The sequence below is a fragment of the Bufo gargarizans genome, chromosome 11, assembly GCF_014858855.1.
Source record: "Bufo gargarizans isolate SCDJY-AF-19 chromosome 11, ASM1485885v1, whole genome shotgun sequence".
Classification (NCBI taxonomy): domain Eukaryota; kingdom Metazoa; phylum Chordata; class Amphibia; order Anura; family Bufonidae; genus Bufo; species Bufo gargarizans.
The window spans coordinates 42237467-42259234 of record NC_058090.1 but is presented as its reverse complement, the minus strand read 5'-3'; the positions used below and the strand labels follow the sequence as shown (position 1 = coordinate 42259234).

Genomic DNA, 21768 nt, shown 5'->3' with positions numbered 1-21768 from the left:
AATGACATCAGTCATGTTGAAATTCAACAGCCATCCTTCCATCCATCTCTCCCTGACATCAGGAGAGGGTCAAGAGACCCCCATATGCATTAAATGATCGGCTGGTCCTGCCACAGTCAGCAGATTTTTCCGATGCACATCTAATGTGTATAGCCAGCTTAGGCTACTCTCCCCATTGGCATTGTTGAAAAATGTTTCACTTTAGTCCTCATGCTTCTGAATGGAAACAGATCTGTTCAGGATCTCTTCCATTCCGGCAGCATTCCGTTTTGTGACTGGGCACAAAACCTGCTGCAAGCTGCGATTTTGTGTCCGGTCTTAAAAATGGAAAAGAATGGATCCGTCACTGAAAACAATGTAAGTCAATAGAAACCAGATCCATTTTTACCGTTTTGATTTCACACAACTGCATCCTAACAGAACGGATGGATCCGGATGTGCAAAATCAAAACGGATCCGTTTAACAACGCAAGTGTGGAAGTAGCCTTAACAGTAAGTGGTTGTCCAAACCATATAACCCCATTAAACACTATAGGGGAAATTTACCATTCCCACTATGCCTTTTTTTTTTTTTTTTGCTGCTTTTTCAACTTTTTCGACTGCTTTTTCGAACAAACTGATGGAAGAGGCATGTAATATATGTCGAGGCCTGTGCCTTGTCCTGCAGCATAGGTCAAATTACAGTGATCCCTCAAGATACAATATTTTTAACATACGATGGGTCAGAAAAGACCATTGTAAGTTGAAACCAGACTCCACATAGAATGTCTCAGCCTCAGATCCAACCAATCAAGGCCACTTCTCTGGTAAAATAACTGTATTAGTTGCTAGTTAGTAGCTATTCCTGACTGTTATATGTATGGACATGTTTTATCTGTCTTAGTTATCTGCTTATTCTTCAGAAATTTTCATTTTCTCTTATCTTGGATGACATTTTGGGCTTTGGAACCAATCACTCAACTTACAATGGTTTCAACTTTCAACACACAATGGTCGTCCTGGAACCAATTACTATTGTAACTTGAGGGACCACTGCATTAACAAATAGGACAACCCCATTAATTTAAATATAAGCTAAAACTGAACTGCTCCTGAAACAGAGTAAACGGACAAAATTAATTGAATGTCCTGTCATGTGTGTTCTCTTCTCAGTTGGATTATAAACCAGAAAGCGGTGGGGACACCAGAGAACGGCTGAGCGAGTTTGGTTTTGACTACTGCTATTGGTCAGTTGATCCAGAAGATCCAAAATATGCTTCTCAAGAAGTGGTGAGTTATTGCTTTGTTTGCTGTAATAATTAAAGGAAGACTAAATCTAGAAATGAATGCTAAATATTAACAGGAAATATAGGTGCCCCCGTTGCTTGTTAGTCTGCAGCATTTTCTGCGGGATCCTGACACAAATATTCTTACTGAGGACACTGGGGGTTAATCGTCTGGGGGTGGGGTTTAGCACAGTGGGTGGAGTTATACAATCTTTGTCATACTGCAAACAAGGCACAGCAGGGAGGCTCCTGCTACAGCCAGTTGTCCTTCAGCAGTGAGGAGGAGAAATCTTTGAAATCTAGAGACGAGTGAATCAATTCTACCGATTCAGAATTTGTCCTGAATTTCCTAAAACAAAAATCAAATTTCTTACTTCTGCTGGCATCAGAGAGGCTTGGTTTTCTTTTCCTTTTGGAAGGAAAGCTAAATTTGCATATCTTTGGGTCTCTGGAAAACCTATTCAAATTGGCTTTAATTCCAAAAGGAAAATACAACTACTGTAATTCTTTCCGATGTCTGCAGAAGTAAGATATGCAAATTTGCATATATTTTTACCGGAAGCCCAGACCAGTGTTGCCTGGCCTGCAATACTCCTCATGCATACTTGTCTCTCTCTCTCTCTCTCAAATAGGGCTGGGACGAGGTAGTTTGGCACCCTAGGCAGACCAAGCAAATTGCTCCCCCCTCCTCCTCCCCGATTCAATTTTAAAGTGACCCTACATACTAATAAAGAGATTAAAACACATTTCAAAGAAGCGGTCAGGGGCAGATCCAGCGGCTTACAGGTGACCTCTCCACAGATTTCAGTTCTTAATTTTCCTTTTCTGCTCCATTTTGGTCTAGACTCCAGAGTAAGTCTAGAGTAAGAAGACACCAGTATTATTATATGGCACATGGGGGGCTGCTATAGATTCTGTAGATCAGCCCCCAAATTTATACAGTTCTGTCATCCTGCTGCTACTGCTAATACTGCACCCACTGTGCTTCCCCATGCCTACTAACATTATACTGTCAGAAATAATAGCGCCATACAGATTGTGCCCCATTAGTAGCAATGCCCTACATAATATGCCCAATAATAATGCCCCTACAGTATCTTTAGTAGTATTAATATAACCACAATGCCCCCAATACTTATATTGCCTCCCCTGCAGTGCCCCCTGTAGCTCTAATGCCCCCTTGTAGTTATAACTCCCCTGTCGTGCCTGTATATATTCTCTCCCGCCCCTATTAGTGCCAGTACATAAAGCTCCCCCCCTTAGTGCCAGTATTTAATGCTCACCCCCCGCTGCTTAGTTAAAAAAAACAAAAAGCATAACACTTACCTCACTCTGTTCCCCCGCTGTCTGGGCTGCAGGCCACAGACCTCTTCTGATCTGTGTCCATCTCGCTTGATGACGTTATCATGCGAGACCCGGTGTAGGAGGTTGCGGTGATTTCGACCTCTTGCGCCGCTGTTCTCACTCATAGGCCTATTGGCCGCAAGTGTGGACAAGAATGCTCTCCAATCATGGGTAACAAAGCACCCTAGGCGGGCACCTACTCTCGCCTACCCCTCATCCCGGCTCTGTTCTCAAACATCTGAGTTCTAGGAGAACAGAGTGTTGTATACCTATTTTCAGGGCAATTGGAGCATACTTGATTTGGGTGAGCTCATCACTGCAGTGCTATTCCCCTTGACATCACCCTCCCCAATCGGCTAGTGATTCCCTGTCCTGAGAATGGGCCATCACTTAAAGGGTCCCTAAACCTTCTTGCTAAGCACAGAAGGTGCAGAGGCGCTTCTCAGAATGATCTTCTCCTCTTGCATTGGCTCTGCTCTGTATGGATCTTATGTGTTCTCTATGAATCCATACTCTGCATGCTTGAAATGCAGATCAGAGCCAATGCAAGGTGCAGATTGCTCAGAGAAACACTGCTGCACCTCCACTTTAATAGGTGGACAACCCCTTTAATATACCAGTGTCTCCCCCAACCCCCGTTCCCCCGAAAAATGCTCATGCTTTTGTGTATAATGTTCTAATGTTCTCAAGGTTTTTTTTTGGTTTTTTTTTTTTTCATTTTTTCTTAATTCATCATGGTCTTTCTCATTCACCCCAACGTGCTGTATGTATTTCCACAATTTTGAATCAAGACTAAAGGTCTTTCTGGTCTCTCTCCCCCGGCTGGAGAGAAGTGATTTACAGCACTCCTCATGCCAGACCTTTGTTTTTAGCTGTCTGTTTACATATGGATAAAATAAGTCGTGTCCATTTGTAGACTTGCGGTGGAGATTAGAGGGTGATTTGGCTCACAGGGTTGTGGACAAGGCAAGCTGAGGCATGCTGAGTGACCTCCTACTTTGTGTCTTGACTTAACTGCCCCATTGAAGCGCTACCTGGTACTGGATTGCTCTGTGTTTAATTTGGTACATGAGAACAGAATAGTGGAGACATATAATTGTTTATACAAGCGTTACACATAGTGAACAATAAGCTTGGAGAGTAACTTTAGTAACCTTGTGCAACAAGCAAGTATTCACTGATGCTATCATCAGTGTGCTGCATTAAAGGGAACCTGTCACAGATGGCATGCAGTCTGATCTGTGGGTAGCATGTTGTTGGGCACGAAAAACTGAGCAGATTGATATATAATTTTTTGGGGAAAATATTCAGTATAATTAGTGTTTTAGTTATTTAAATCTCTGCAGTTCACGGGGTCCGACTTACTGATGGACACCTGCTGCCCCAAGATTAAACACCATATTCAATGTGACAGATTCCCTTTAAGGGTTACGTAGAGATTAGGGATGTCCCGATACCGGACATTTGCATGAGTACTTGTAGTCATACAACTGTCGCCAATACCACTGCCGATACCTGATGGCCGTGCAGCGGCGTGTCCCTACGTCCCAGATGATCAGCGGTGGGGACGGCGGCTGCGGCGGCGAGTCCTGTGTCTGCTGCGGCGGCGGGTCCCGTGTTGGCTTCTGTGCGGCAGCGGTGGCGCTCCCAGCCGATCAGCGTGGGGACGGCAGTGTGTCCCAGCTGATCGGCGTGGGGGCGGGACTTCTGTGCATTGGCTCCCAAATCCCATGCAGTTGCCTAGCACTGGGAGGAAGTTAAATCCACTTCCTCCCAGTTCTCTGGTGCATCCGCATGGGAAGGATTACAGCAGGCCAGGTGGGTATGGTGCATGAAATGGAGGAGAAATTCAGGTAATTTCTCTCCATTTTATGTTCAAACAATGAATATAAAATAAGGTGGGGGGCGGGGAATGGGCATATAATAGTAATTCCCAACCAGTGTGCCTCCAGCTGTTGCAAAACTACACCTCCCAGCATGCCCGGACAGCCAAAGGCTGAAGTGAATGGGTCCGCACCCGAGCCGCAAAAAATGCGGCTTGGATGCGGACCACAAAAACGGTCGTGTGCATGAGGCCTTAAGGATGAATACCTCTGAACTGCAGCACCTTACGCATGCACAAGATGGTGGCACATTGAATACAGCTCTCTAGTTCTGAGTTGCAGACTTGACTTGACTTACCTCCCTACAGGGTCCTTGCACATAAATCTGCTGTGTGCATTAGGGCTCATACACATCGCCATATTTTCGGTCTGCATCCGATCTGCAATTTTTTGACCCATTTATTTCATTGGGGCTACAAAAGATGTGGACAGAACACCATGTCCATTCCACGGCCCCGCAAAAATTACGGATTTATGAAAAGTTCAGAGCTTACGTTTCTTCCTACAGGGCCCTTGCGCATAAATCTGCACATAAATATTATAATAATTTAACTTCGGAAATTAAAGGCACAAAGAATTAAGAGTCCTAACCTGGAATTTGTGAAAAGCTTGCCGATGCATCGCTTTCTATGATTTTAGCTCTGCCGCTTGTCAAGTATGTGAGGAGTATATTATTGCTGTGTGAAGAAGAGGAAGGGCCTTGCTTAAAATTTGGCATTGGTATGAGAAATGGGGGCACATGCACAGACACAACTTTTCACTCTGTGTGCCAATTGCACAGATGCTCTATACAAAAGCTCCTCAAATTGCCTTAATTTCAGTGGCAAAACATCACTTTCTTGGCTTCTTCAATAGTCCTAGTTATTTTTGTGTTTTTCTGTGTCCAGATTTCCTTTGTTTGTTTCTTCTTTATTTCTTTTATTTATTTCTCTACACTTTGAAGTTGAATGTGTTCACTGCAGATTTTGAAATCCAAGTCCTAGTAAAGAGTATCTGAAATTCCTGCATATTAGTATTATTTTTACTTCCTGTGTCGTCTTTATTGTGTTTTTTAAATGAAAACAAACCCTTGATAAAACTAAAGATGCCAGAAATATGTATCGCTATGGGTTTTAGGTTCTATGACCCCCCCCCCTACCTATTTATAAAACAAAGGGATACCGGGGCGGAGCAGCACTGCTGAGGAAGATGGCTGCCTAGTCCTCAGCTCTTACAGCCACAGATGGAACACAGCGGCTCACAGCACAAGAAACTGGTGTAAAGCACCTCAAAGTGGGAAGATACCTCATCCTGAGTCGGGGGACATCTTTGGAGATCCATTCTGTTGCAGCTGACATCCCTTGTTGCGGCTGACATTTTGACCACGTGGAGCGCCTCGGCTCACTGGAGGCAGCGCTCCCACATCAGTGCGCACATCCAGGCGGCTCATTGTGCAGATAAGACATGGAGAAACGTGGGTTAAGGTGAGGGGGTCAGAGTAGCATTAAGAAGAGGGATCCACCGCTGTTAATCCCACTGCCGAATAACTGCAAGAGCGGTTTTCAAGCACAGAGGCATCGCGGGCAAACCTAGAATATCAATCCCCCGTCTTAGCGGCCATCTTGGACTCGTGCAGCACCTTATATATAGCTGAGGACTGTAATATCAGGCCAGTGGAGCTGCATTCCAAATCCCTCTGTCACGCAAACAAGGGGGCTGGAAAAATGAATAGAGGGTCTAAATCGACCAAAAAAATAGGCAAAAGCCTCTGCTCCAAGGAAGCTAACGGACTTCTTTGATTCTGCAGACCCTTCCGGAGTAGAACAAAATTAATCAGCACCACCCTTACCGTGTCCCACGAGCTCTACTTTATCAAACACAGACCCCCCAGGAGATGATGCCTTCTCCTCTCTGACACAGGATAATCTCCTCATCAAGATGGAGCTGTTGAAGAAAGTGGGAAAAGGGGAGTCTCCGAGATAGGTGAACGCACTGACCACCTGGAACGTAAAATGGCAGAATTTACTAACGCACACAAGCTGGTGGATGCGCACAATGCCTCAAAAGATGTCAAATGGCTCAAAACCAAAGCTACAGATGCAGAAGATGTCCAGATGTAACAACATTAAAATTAGGGGCATTCCAGAGGAAAGCTCTACTCCTGAACTTATGGACTATCTTGAACACATGTAACGCCCAGTATTTTTTGGGACTGATATTCCCCCCTCCTAGATGCTTAGATTTGGTCTGTTTATTCCAGAGACTGGCGAGCTATGCAAGGTGGTTCTCAGTAATAGTTTACTAGTTGTTGTTTTTATGAATTTTTTTTCCCCGTTACTAGGTACATCTAGCTATGCATTTTTCTATTTGTAAGTGATATGGGTTGGCGCGGCTGCTCGCGGGAGGGAAACAAAGGCGGCATACTATATGCTTCTAATATGGCAATAATTATTGCCTCTCTGAATGTGAAGAGTCTTAATAGTCCCTTCAAACGGAGTATGGTCTGAAAGGAAGCCAGAAATCTCTGATGTGAGATATTATTCCTACAAGAAACTCGCTTCCATAAAAGGAACAGGAGGTTCCCTCATATCATCATGGCTTCCTGCCTTGCCAAGCGTAAGGGGTGGCAATACTGATTTAAAATACTGTAGCCTTTTCACTACATGACACAATAGTGGATCTACATGGTCTTTATATATAGGGGTAATCTGTGATATAAATAATGTTACATATACCATTTTTAAAGTGTATTTTCCCAACCGCACCAACCAAGATTCTGGGGGTCTCTCCGGTCCAGGATAGAGTCGGTGAGCAAAGGGATTTTAGTGGTAGGAGGGGATTTTAACTCCATTTTGGATAATCAATTGGATACTACTGCTCCTGGGAGGCATCTCTCCTCACCTGCAAAGTCTCTAACAGAAGGGGGTTTTTATGACGTGTGGCGTAGTCAACATGGTAGTGAAAGGGACTATACCTCTTTTTTCTTCTCCCCATCATTTGTATTCCTGGATTGACTTTTTTTCTAGTGAATAAAATATCCCTACTTCAAGTAGTCTCCAATATTATGTCTATCACGTGGTCTGATCATGCCCCTATTACTCTCACGTTATCGGAAAAATTCTCGTCCCCTCTCCCATCCCAATGGCGCCTAAACAATGTAATACTTACCCATCCAGACTATAGAGAAAGACTGAGGTCAGCTCTTGTTTCATACTTTGAAACTAATACAACCCCCGATATGGATCCCCAGATTTTGTGGAATGCACACAAGGCGGTGATGAGAGGTACTCTCATCCAGTGCTGTGCAGAGATGAAGTAGAAACGTAACCAGGAGATTAATGATATTCTCTCCAGTATTCATCAAATTGAAACCCTAAATAAAGCCTTGATACACGCCTCTCATTCCATAACCTTGAGGGATCTTAGAAAGCGCCTACAAGTAATCCTTGCATCCCAGCATGAATACTTTCTTAAAAAATTTAAAATGCAATGTTATGTTCATAACAATAAAACAATAATAGCAGATCAATTTAACCAATTCTACAAATCCCTTTATAACTTACAAAAAGATGAACATACCCCGCAACCCACTGGGAAAGCCATTAATTCCTTTCTGGATTCTGCCCAGTTACCTCATTTATCCTCAGAACAGGTCGGGGCCCTTTCACTTCCTATCACAAGTGAAGAAATACAATTGGCAATCAAATCCTTACCATTAAATAAAGCTCCAGGACCGGATGGGTTTACCAATGCCTATTATAAACATTTCTCCCTCATGATAGCACCACACTTAGCAAAGGCTTTTAACAAAGCTGCAGCAGATAGTACATTTCCAGTGGAGATGCTTATGGCCCATGTAGTTAACCTTCCTAAACCGGGCAAAGACCCGACTACTCGCGCAAATTTCTGCCCCATTTCCCTATTGAATTCAGACGTTAAAATCTATGCAAAAATACTCGCAACTCGCCTCCTAAAATACATTCCACTCCTGATTCATCCAGATCAAGTGGGATTTGTAGCAGGAAGACAGGTCTCTGACAGAACGAGACAGTTCAGAGAAGATACAGTCGGCACTCCGTCTATCAGTGGTGCGGTGCACCCGTCCAGGAGAATCCACACGAATTTGCATAGAGAGGACCGGCACTCGCTATGGTAATAATTTTAGAGTATTTTAATGGTCACATACAGGAGGCAAGTGACGCGTTTCGGCTACTATGAGCCTTTCTCAAACATAGTGAATACAAGGAATAAACACATTTAAATAGCCGGAAGTGACGTTGGTTGCCATGGCAACGTCATAAACAAAGGGCACAATAATGCAGGAATGACATGTTTGCCAAATAATGTTACCAGTTCACAGAACCAATACTTATTCAATGATACATTATACTCAATATTGTTATTATTAGTGCATAATACCTAATACCTATATGCTAAATTGTGAACTTACGCCCTGACCAGGCAATAAACGAGAAGGTTCATCAATTTGGTTCAGTTGGCTGAGTGCACTCGGACGCCTTCTCTGTTTCTGGCGCTGGATGCAGAGAAGGCATTCGACCGGGTATACTGGGAATATCTCTCGGCCACACTGGATAAGTTTGGCTTTCAGGGATTCATTAAATCTGCAATACTAGCTTTGTACTCCTCCCCTTCGGCTAAAGTATTCACTTCAGGATTCTTGTCAGATCGTTTCACTATCTCTAATTTATTTTATTTATTTCTTTTATGCACTTATATAGCGCTACTATATTCCGCAACTGTCCCCAACGGGGCTCACGATCTAAGGTACCTCTAATGGAACGAGACAAGGATGCCCACTGTCCCCCATATTTTCGCCCTAGTCATGGAACCCTTGGCAGAAAGGATCAGGCAAACTCCCGATATTTCAGGCAATTTTAGATAAGGGCACCTCGCGTACTCTAGGATTATGTGCGGATGACGTCATTTTGTCATTGCACACCTGGGAGTGATCTCTCTGGATGGGACAAAGGATCATCAACATGTCCCAAAATGTCTCATATTATAAGCTTAACTTAACAAAGACTCAGGCCTTTACGGTTGGTGTGGACCCTTCGGTACGGTCGGAACTCTCCTCCCGATATCCTTTCAATTGGCAGGACAAAGGCTTTACTTACCTGGGAATCACATTGACCAATTCTAGCAAAGACTTGTACTCGGCAAATTACACCCCACTGCTGTCGAAGATATCTAATATGATTAGTAGATTCTCCTTGTCACTGTAATTCTGGGAAAGTAGAGTGGCAGTTGTCAAGATGATGATGTTGCCGGTCATATTGTATGTTTTCCGCACAGTAGTGGTCCCCATACCGGAATCTTTTTTCAAGTCCCTTCAAAAATTGCTCACTGATTTTTGTCTGGGCTGGTAGAAACCCCAGGATAACATTTTCTACAATGACTAGACCATGGAATAAGGGAGAATGAGTATTCCAGACCTTAGGAAATACTACTGGGCGTGTATACTCTCTCAATGAAAAGATTGGTGGGTGAGAGATAGTGATAAGAGATGGGTGGAATTGGAAAGGTCTGCGTCCTCTACACCTCTTATCTCGCTATTCAATTTGCACCCCAAAAACTTCAGAGAGACCAACAACCCCTCCTTAGTATCAAAGTATCAGGTATAGCTTTGAAAAACCTACTGCCACTTATGGGTCCACTGGCTGAATAGTCAGTAAGGAACCTTCCGTTGCATTATTTGAATGTATGGATCCCTGATATTAAATTGTATAACTGGGTGACGGCTGGCATCTCTACAATCCAACATCTTTTCGAAGGCACAGTCATGTGTTCTTTTGAAAATGTAACTAATCGATATGACATCTCAAAAAGAGATTTCTATAAATACTTGAGGGTTAGACATGCTTTAACTGATTATCACAATTACTAATTAGAATTTCCCAAACAAATACAAGAGTTCCTTTCTTCCATTAGGCCTTCCATAAAAGGAATCACCCTATTTTACAACACCTTTTATAACACCTATGACAGCAATAAAACCTCCCTTTGTACTTAAATGGGAAGAAGAGCTAGGGGTTACACATGATACGGAGGAATGGTTCTCAGCTTTTCCTATAGTGAAACAAGTATCCAAGAGCGCTTCTCATTGGGAGACCGCATTTAAAATATTATTAAGATGGTACCTTACACCTGCTAACATCCATAAAATAAATCACTCATGCCCCCAAACTGGTGGAGAAATTGTGGTCAAGTAGGTACCTATAAACACGTCTGGTTGGAGTGCCCTATTGTATCTACTTTCTAGGAAGCTGTGTTCTTTCTTCTCAAACGCGTTGTGGGTTGGCGGATTCCTAAATCAGCGTCTCTAGCTTTGTGGGGTTGGCAGATTTACTGGTACAGATCAGAACAGTCTGTGGTCAAATCATTTTAGCAGCAAGAGCGATGATTGCTAAAAGATGGAAATCTAGCTCTCCGTTGACCACTCGCGTCTCCTCTGTCCGCAATATCCACTCTTCATATCTCTCTGTGCTTTTATTGTGTCAAAAAAATGATTTTATAGATATGTAATTTAACCTTAGATAGAGTCCTGTCTCCTCCATGCTTGAGAGATGAGTCCAGCGTTCTCTGACTCTGAGCCCAGCCACGCCGACTGTGAAGGAGCCCAGCACCTCCCCACATCCTCCGAATCTCCTCCTTGCTCCCCAACGTCACAAAGCTAGAGGATGGGCAGTTCGTTTCCTGAGGCTGATGCCAGCACAGGGAAGGAACACTATGCCGACACTGCGCATGCGCTAGCTCACGCATTGCGAGATTACGGTGGTCTAGCTTTGTGACATCGGGGAGCAAGGAAGAGATTCGGAGTATGCGGGGCAGTGCTGGGCTCCTTCACAGTGGACGTGTCTGGGCTCCGGAAACATTAGTAGCCTCATTTACATGTACAGTGGCGATCAAAATTAGAGAACGATTTATGAACACTTGATTTTTTCAGAAATATTGTTATCTACATTGATAATCATTTGAAGGATTTTTTGTAAGGGGTACACCATGCCATTAGAACAGTGTTTTCCAAAAAAACTAAAGTATATGAACATCAAACCTTTATTTTTCAAAAAAACGGGATGATCATAATTAGACAACAACAATGACTGTAGCACAGAGAAAGATTCTTCTGAAGATCCGATAAACAAGAACACACATGTACATAAATCACAAAATATTTTATTAATTAGGCACATAAAGGACAAAAAGTAGACAATAGTAAATGTAATAAGTAACAGCAGTAATGTGGCGGCACTGCGGATCAGCACCCGACCAAGGTTACACAAAATCGATATATCCCCCTAAGTACACGTCTCCTGATGGCCTGAGTAAGCTGAATAGCTGAATCGAGATAATGTCACGGATGGTGTAACAGAAAACAAGAAGTTACAAATAAGGATCCGACTGGCTTGATCCGAAACCAAGGAACAAAAGGGTGACCCCTATTTAAGCCCTGAAACTCTCCCTGTCTTCTCAGCCCATGCAAAGATCTCTATGATAGAAAATTGCTCGCCCTCGTGCCTCGACTGTATGACACCTGAACACCCTATAATAGTGAGGGGACACGACCACCGGCTCCCTACACTTAATACGGAGGGAGTCAGGGTCACCTAGGATCAAGCAAACAGGAAAACACAAATCAATGAACAGACTTATCTGTAGAAGCATCATTTGTCGCATCTAGCATGTACACACTCCAGGAAGTTGTATAAACCGCAAAGTGATGCAGTATGGGAAGGGATTTAAAGGGATGCAATCAGTGCAACTATATGACAGCTGAGAGAGGCTAACGAGATGAGAAAACAAAAGCAAAACAAAAGAACCTAAAAAAAAGCTGGGCGAAATGCGCGTCAGGGGTGCGCTCACCAAGGTTGGTTCCCCTTTATTTTACATATGTGTTTTAGATGTAAGTTGTGACTTTTTATGTGCTGGTTGCATGTGGCATTTAACTATGTCCGTTGTTGTGGATATGCTATCCATACACTGTGTCCATTAACTCTTATGATTCGGCTATCATGTTAACACCTGCATTATTACTTGAGCCCACGTTTCCCTCTGGCCTGTGGATGAGACAATTTATCTCGATTCAGCTATTCAGCTTACTCAGGCCATCAGGAGACGTGTACTTAGGGGGATATATCGATTTTGTGTAACCTTGGTCGGGTGCTGATCCGCAGTGCCGCCACATTACTGCTGTTACTTATTACATTTACTATTGTCTACTTTTTGTCCTTTATGTGCCTAATTAATAAAATATTTTGTGATTTATGTACATGTGTGTTCTTGTTTATCGGATCTATTGAGTTGGCGCTCACATATGATTTTCTCATTGATATTGAGGAGTATTTTGGTTATAATATTACATTTTCTGAAGGTTACTCCGGTCACCAATCAGTAGAAGTGTACAGGCCCTTGCTTTGAATGACTTCAGCACATCTGTGGCCATAGGACATCACTCGTCTCTCACTCTGGTGGGATTTTGATCCACTCTTCTTCCAGTCTCTTCAACAGTTCTGTGACTGGTGTGGGTTTCTTGACCATAACTTTGTCACCAAGGGTTTTCCAGAGGTTTTCTATTGGGTTTAGATCAGGACTCTGGGCGGCCATTTCATTGGTTCAATGTTTTCAGTTTCAAGGAACTGCTTTACCCGTTTTGCTGTGTGACGGGGGCTTCGTCCTGCATGAAGATTGCTGGCTGATTGAGTGATTAACGCAAGGAAGGAACCCTGTGTTGTTGAAGAAGGTTCTGATCCACACTTGCATTCACTCTGCCATGTAGCTGTATGAGAGGTCCAACTCCTGCTGCAGAAAACATTCCCCAAACCTTGACACTTCCTCCTCCACCTTTCACTGACTTCTTTACACACTTTGGGTTCAGTCTTTCCTCAATTTGTCGATGAACATAATGTTTCCCATCAAACCCAAATAAACTAAACTTGCTTTAGTCACTAAAATGAACTCTGGGCCACTTCTCCTCTGTCCACACAACATGCTCCTCAGCAAAGTCTAGCCTTTTGATTCTTTCTGCTAACGAGAGGTTTGGCCACTGCAGAGTGGGCTTTCAGTCCAAATGCTCTTAAACGTCGAGACCCTGTATGACGAGACAGATCCTTAACCTGTTCAGTGCTTAACTGGCGAGCAATTCCAGCTGCAGTGTTGAAACGATTACCCATGGAGATTCTCAGCATTATTCTGTCTTCTCTTGCATTTGTCTTTCGAGGGCGACCAGCCTTCTTGGGGGACTTGAATGAGTTTATGATGTAAAGATGCAATATTCTAGAAATCACAGACTTGGAACGACCAACTTCTCTTGCTATGGCTGATGGGGTCACCCCTTAGGCCTTCATCTGGACAATCTGCTGCCGGAGGGTTTGTCACTTTGGAACGGCGCACCATTTTGGCAAAGTCAGTGAAAACTGGAAAGTTAGGCTGCCAGTTACATAGGGTTTGTCAGATCATTAAGGAAATTAGCACTAGTTGCCAGATTAACACCAATAACTTGCAGGTATCTGAAAGTGTTCTCTAATTTAGATCAGTGTTCTTTTTAAATTATCTTTTACATTTTTATTCTGTGCTTTGGAATAAATACAATTTATGAAATAATCTTAAAATACTGCTATTTTAGGCTACTTTCACACTAGCGTTCGGGTTTCCGTTCGTGAGCTCCGTTTGAAGGAGCTCACGAGCGGACCCGAAGGCAGCCGTCCAGCCCTGATGCAGTCTGAATGGAGGCGGATCCGCTCAGACTGCATCAGTCTGGCGGCGTTCAGCCTCCGCTCCGCTCGCCTCCGCACGGACAGGCGGACAGCTGAACGCTGCTTGCAGCGTTCGGGTGTCCGCCTGGCCGTTCGGAGGCGTGCGGATCCGTGCGGATCCGTCCAGACTTTCAATGTAAGTCAATGGGGACGGATCCGTTTGAAGATGCCACAATGTGGCTCAATCTTCAAGCGGATCCGTCCCCCATTGACTTTACATTGAAAGTCTGAACGGATCCGCGCAGGCTACTTTCGCACTTGCGCACTTGCGATTTTTTTTAAAGTTATTAATGCAGACGGATCCGTACTGAACGGAGCCTCCGTCTGCATTAATATGAGCGGATCCGTTCAGAACGGATCCGCCCGAACGCTAGTGTGAAAGTAGCCTTACTCATGTTAGAATATATATTCACATAGGACTACACTATGACCTTGACATTTTGGAAATTGTGTGTTGTTCTCCAATTTTGATCGCCACTGTATATAAAATCTTTTTTTTGACACAATAAAAGCACAGAGCTATGGGGACTGGATATTGCGGATGTGCTAGGAGCGATCAAGCAGCCCATGTCCTCTGCTCTGTACCCCAAATCCAGGTGACAGGTTCCCTTTAAGTTTAAAAAAAATAAATAAAACAAAGGGATACCATTATTCTGCCCCTAATATTTTATCCTTTATCATGTGGATAGGAGATGACTTTTAACAATTGGATTACCCTTTTAAAACCTGTACCGCAAGTCATGTGCGGATTCTTTTAATGTTTTTTTTTCTGTAACCTGTAGATGAGATTTTATAAAATTCACATCCATTTTGCTGATACTGTAATACACTTTGGATTTTCCACGTGTCAGTCTGCGACTAAAAATCTGCAGTGTATACTCCATGTGTGAACGTATCCAATGAGTGGTGTCACACGTAGTGGGTGCTGCATGGCTAAGAGACAGCCATAGAGTGGCCAAAAGCCTGAGGTTGCCATGATCTGCAAATGAGTAAAATGTTTGCTAATTGTTTAAAGGGGTTGTGACAAGTTTTTTAAGTTATCCCCACAGGATAGGGGATAATTACCTGATTGATCACGAGAACAGGGGTCCTGATGTGCCCTTCTGCTCTGTTCATTTTCTATGGGACTGCCCAATATAGGATCTGCAGCGGTCCCATAGAGAATAAATGGAGCTGCAGGGTGCATGCTCGGCCTGCTGCCACATCAGGATGGGGGAACAGGACCCCTGTTCTTGTGATTGGTGGGTGTCTTAGCGGTTGGACGCCCATGATTAGTTAGTTATCCCCTGTGGATAGAGGATAACTTTAAAATTGGCACAACCGCTTTAAGGTTTCCACATCAAACCAGTGATGCGACTGCGGCATGTAACTGAAACCCTTCCTACCGTCAACGGCCTTGACATGGAAATCCCACCCTAAGTGACTGCACTGTTTCATAACCACTGACACAAAGAGTGAATAACATTGATTATCTTGTGACCTTAGAACTTGTCAAGGTGTGGGATATATTAGGCAGCAAGTGAACGGTCAGTTCTTGAAGGTGATGTGTTAGGAGCTAGAAAAATTGGCAAGTTTAGGGAATTGAGTGACTTTAACAAGAGTCAAATAGCCATGACTAGACGACTAAGGCTACTTTCACACTAGCGTTTTTGCTGGATCCAGTAGGGTTCAGCAAAAACGCTTCCATTACTGATAATACAACCATCTGCATCCGTTATGAGCGGATCTGGTTGTATTATCTTTAACATTGCCAAGACTGATTCGTCATGAACTCCATTGAAAGTCAATGGGGGACGAATCTGTTTTCTATTGTGTCAAACAAAACGGATCCGTCCTCTTTGACTTGCATTGTGGGTCATGCTGGATCCGTCTTGCTCCGCATCCCAGGACGGAAAGTATGAATACAGAATGCATTTTGGAGCACTCCGTTCTGTTCAGTTACGTTTTGTCCCCATTGACAATGAATGGGGACAAAATGGAAGCGTTTTTTTCCGGTATTGAGACCCTATGACTGATCTCAATACCGGAAAATATTAACGCTAGTGTGAAAGAAGCCCAAGTCCAGACCCAGTGAACCGACAACAGGTTCATGGGCACCCAGGGATCATCAATACAAATTGATTGGAATGGTTTGAAGAACAGGACTAAACAATTCAAGGTGTTGACTTCCCTAAATCACAATGCGATCGAGCATCTATGGAGTGGGCTGAAAAAACATGTCCAATCCATGGAGAACCCACCTTGCCTTTTGCAAAACTTAAAAAGATGGTCACCTCTGAATAATTTAAAGGGATTTTGTCATGCGGATTTTAGCTACAGAGCTTTTAACATCATCACCTCAGTCTCCTTGATTTAGTTTGAAATATACTAGTCTTACCCTCATCTGTCTTGTCTTTTAGGCTAAAAATCGCTTTTATTCATATGCAAATTACCTATGTAAGGAGCCCAAGGGGCTGTCCCTCTGGCTGTTGGAGCCCAGCTGCGCCCATTATCTCGGAGCCCAGCACTGCCCTGCTGTTAATTATTCACTCCTCTCCTCACTGACTTTTTTTTTTTCCTAGTGCGCCGTAATCTCGCGCATGTGTCCTGGATCCACTCGTCCGGGCCCACGTGGTGTCCTGGCAGCGAGATTACGGCGCACTAGAAAAAAAAAATGTCAGTGAGGAGAGGAGTGAATAATTAACAGTGGGACGGTGCTGGGCTCCGAGATAATGGGCGCAGCTGGGCTCCAACGTCCAGAGGGGAGTGGGAGAATGTATAAAGATAAAACCTACATATTGGAAATCATTGCCCGAGGTGATAGGGTCTGCTGTTGGCTTCTTAGCGCACCTTCAGAGGATCCTCTACGGGTCAGTGCTGTTTTTGTGGCATGGGAAGGACCCACACAATTTAGGCAGGTGGTTTTAAGGCTACTTTCACACTTGCGGCAGAGTGATCCGGCAAGCAGTTCCGTCGGATCTGTCAATCTGCATGCAAACGGACAGCATTTGTAGACTGGAAGGACGGATCCGGCATTGCGGTATTTTTAATGCTGGATCCGGCACTAATACATTTCAATGTAAATCAACTGATCCGGAATTTTGGACGGAGATAATACCGCAGCGTGCTGTGGTATTTCCTCCGTCCAAAACGCCGTTCAGTGACTGAACTGAAAACATCCTGAACGGATTTCTCTCCATTCAGAATGCATAGGGATAAAACTGATCAGTTCTTTTCCGGTATTGAGCCCCTAGGACGGAACTCAGTGCCGGAAATATAAAAACGCTAGTGTGAAAGTACCCTAATGCTGTTATGTCTGACTGGTGTTCATCCTGTAGGTAGATATGCTGAAATATATAATATGCAAAAATAAAAGATAGTTTAGCAGTTTTACTAGGAACAGTGGCTGGGAGTATTTGATTTCACTGTGCATTAATATCCACATTTATCCCTCATTAAGGTGTTACTTTTTAGATACTTACTAACCAGTGTTGCAGGATATTTATTCAGTGTTAATTGTAGGTGTTAATGAAGCTCATTTGCTCACTTCTTTTCTATTCACGATTTCCAGCTTCATTGTGCTTAGTTCGCACTTATAATGCTGGGATTGTGCTCCTCGCGCCCACTTTCTCTCTTTTTTTTTATGCCATTAATATGGGGCACACAATGGCTTTCTGTATTTTGACAGAACAAATGACGCATTTGTCACCACTGAATTCCTTTCTCTTCTAGACCCCAGACTATGGATCCTTTCTAGAAGGTATTCGCATATTCACTGCTGCATTTTAAATATTCATCATTTTTAAAATTTATGGGTGGAGTAGACTGTTAGTTTTCAGTCCAAGGGCTTGTCTGTTACTTTTTGTATTTTTTTTATTTTTTTTAAGGCAAAGAAGCGATTAGAATTATAAAAGAAAAAATAAAGTTATTCTCCCCACCCTCCATCACCGCTTCAATTGTACCCATCACTTCAGCCATGATGTGTGACTGCTGCGCTGCAGCTAATCCCTGGCCTCGCCGGTGTATGGCACAAGATCGTGGAGCCCAGTTGATGAAAACATATGAAGCTACAAGAAGTATTTTTCATCAGATAATGTGTGGTCCTCTAGCATTGATCAATGCAGGGACAGGAAGTTGCACGTAAAGGGCCATTTCCATAAACAGATTATCAGAATAATTACTGGGAACAAATCTTCGTACAAAGACTTGCTCCCGGTAATTGCCCCATGTAAATGTGCTGGCAAAATTCTTGTTTGCTGGGGGGATCCATTGTTTATATATAACATAAAATAATTTTTCTGCTGTACATCTCTTTGTAAAATGAATCTGTAAGGGGATGAATGATTGCAGTAGCGATCATTCAGGCTGGGTTCACACCTGAGCGTTCCTACGCGCTGTAAAACGCTCAACAAGGAGAAACCAATGCTTCCCTATCGGCATGATTCTCACCTGGGCGTTTTACAGCGCGTACGATCAAGCTGTAAAACGCCCGACGCCCCAAGAAGTACATGAGCTTCTTTGGGGCGTCTTGTCGCGCGTTCCCGTACATAGACATTTGGGAACGCGCGACAATGGGCGTTCGCTTGTCTCTGTATGCGCGATTGCAAACGCCGGTACAATCACGCATACAGAGCGCTCCTTTCAGAACGCTCAGGTGTGGCCCCAGCGTCATTCCCATACAGAGGGGATGATTGTTGCATGTTAATGCAGCTTTATTGAACTGGCAATGATCAGTAGAAGAACTGGTTCTCGGTCATTATCCTGGGTATCAGGCCATTTAAATGGGCCTAATAGCTGAGAATAGGCTGACCTAAAGCTAGACTAGTAATAGGAAACCTGCTCCTCCCAAACCTGGTTGTAATTACTGTAGGGAGATGGAGGGCAATGTGGTCATTACTGCTTGGGGAAAAAAAATAAAAAAAAATAATGCCTAATGTAAATCTACTAAAATATGTTGTCCTTGTAATTTGTCTTATGTGTTTTTTGTCAGTATAATCTGATTTTAAAGGAATTTTGCGGAGAAACACATTTTAAGCTATTAACATTGATGATACACATCTGCTCCAAGTTATGTGGTTACATCATTTCTGCAAAGGCAGTTACATTATTGCTTTCTTTGATTAAAAGAATTCGAGTAGAGATATTCCCTCTGACAAACCTCAGTGTCAGTCAAGGAAAAGCATGTAGGTAAGAAAGTTATGACATGTAACAGAACTCTTTCTTGTTCTCTCTTATGGACTATTTAGTTTTTTGAGAATTAAAAGGTTTGTCCAAGATGATTTAAAATTTCGGACAAGCCCTAAAATGGTTTAAAAAATAAATAAATAAATATCATGTCCTAGTCACCCCTTTTTCCAGCACCGTTCTCTGCAGTGTTGGTCCGGTTCTTCTGCAGGGGCAGTGACATGCCTGGATACTGCACAAAACCGCTGCCACCAATCACTCGGACAACCCACTTGGGCAGTTATCTCAGACAATCCCGTTAGACAGTAATTTTCAGCTAGACTATATGGCGAGCTCCCGACTGTCCTCTCAGCAGATGATGTCCAGGGAGAAAGGGATCTGGCAAAATGAAATGACAATGGCTTATCTCCTGGGGTAACAAAAGGATTGGTGGAAAATTTTTAATTAATCAATTGGGGAAGAAAAGGAGCAGGAAAAATGAAAAATTTTGGGATCTAGCCACCACCAGAGGTGTCTGGCAGTGACATTCTCCTCTTTCCCACTGAAAGCACATGCATGCTCGGCCCAAGCTAAGGCTGGGTTCACACCTGAGCGTTTTACAGCGCGTTCCTACGCGCTGTAAAACGCTCAACAGGCAAGAACCAATGATTCCCTATGGGAATGGTACTCACCTGAGCGTTTTACAGCGCGTACGATCGCGCTGTAAAACGCCCGATGCCCCAAGAAGTACATGAGCTTCTTTGGGGCGTCTTGTCGCGCCTTCCCGTACATAGACTTCAGCGGGAACGCGCGACAATGGGCGTTCGCTTGTCTCTGTATGAGCGATTGCAAACGCCCGTACAATCGCGCATACAGAGCGCTCCATCGCGAACGCTCAGGTCTGAACCCAGCGTTACTGTATGCTGCCTATAGGTCAGTTGCAGACCATGTGCATGCATTTTAGCATCCATATCATGGCAGCACACACAACTGGTGTGGTTCAGCTGAGATATACCTTGTTCACCTTAGAACCTTATAGTGATATATCTGGTTCAGTGCAACCATAGGAGAGCCCAGTATTGTGGCCATAAGAACTGTCTTGTAAAAGTGGTCTAAAAGTTTCATGAAGGCCACACCTGTCCATATCACGTATTAGGACACATGGACTTCATAGAATGGACTATAAGGGCATATGGAGGTCCCATACGGGGCTCGGGCTCCCCTTCTGTGAGGCAGAATGGATAGCTGTTCTGTAGGAGCCGCCCCCACTCTTATGTACCCAGACTGTCCTTGCAGTATGCCTGTTCATCTAAATGTCTGTCATGTAATGCTGCAGTTCCCATTTTTCTGCAGGGTCATTATCTGATCAAAAAGTGGACTTCTATTAACCCTTTCAGGACACAGCCTTTACTTTTTTTCCCTCCCCATCTTCCAGGGGCCATAACTTTTTTACTTTTCTGTTCACATAGCTGTATGAGGGCTTTTTTTGTGGGAAAAGTTGTATTTTTGAATGACTAATGATTAATTTAACATATTGTCCTGGAAAACAGGACACAAAATGTGGGGAGAGAAACTGAAAAATCAAAACAAAAAAAGTTTGTTTTTACGGCGTTCACTCTTTGACAACCTTATTCTGTAATTCTGAAAATTACAGTGATACCAAGTTTATATAGTTTTTATTATGTTTTACTACTTAAAAAAAATATATATTTAAAGAAAAAAAAATATTTCTATTGCCATATTATGACACCCATAACTTTTTTTTATACATCCATCTATATATTTAACCTCATTGGGAGTCATTTATCAAAGACCAGTGTGTTACACCAGTCTTTGATAGCGCCTGCGCTACTGAAAGATGTGCTTAATTTATGATGAGGCACATGCTTAGTCATAAATTAGACGTATCCTCCGACAGTCCATTCGCCTAGATTTAAAACTACTCTATTCTCTGACTGAAGTAGTTTTGAGTCATCATTTAGGCCTGATTCCAGGCGGAAATTATAGTGAACCTGCCAGGGCTGATGGATTAGCCTGGGATCAGCAAACACCACTCCCCTGTGGCAAGGAAGGCATAAATACACCCGTGCACACGCATTTTAAAACCAAACCGGGTCTTGTGACTTTTTGATGGCAAAAGGCATCTTCGTAAATAATCCAGATTTTTTATTTTTACAGGAAATCAGCCTACAGAAGGGCATGGTGGGAGTTGTAGTTTTACAACAGCTGGAGTGCCGCAGCTTAAGCATCCCTGCCTTAGGGCATTTGAGAATGTGATCCTCTGATCGCTAGTACCATAGACTACAATAGTATACTCTATTGCAGTCTTTGACATTTTTATTGGCTGCCTGTCAAGCCCTGCCAGAGACATGGCTTAACAAGCAG

The 21768-nt window shown here is 43.3% G+C and overlaps 1 protein-coding gene across 1 annotated transcript in view; it reads left to right on the top strand.

The window, feature by feature from the left end:
* The window catches only part of STARD9 (StAR related lipid transfer domain containing 9), a 155529-nt gene that overhangs the window by 28184 nt on the left and 105577 nt on the right, over positions 1-21768 (top strand). The window contains exon 3 of the mRNA XM_044271258.1: positions 1153-1269. Within this exon, the coding sequence (XP_044127193.1) occupies positions 1153-1269 (117 nt within the window). The remainder of the gene's footprint in view (positions 1-1152; positions 1270-21768) is intronic.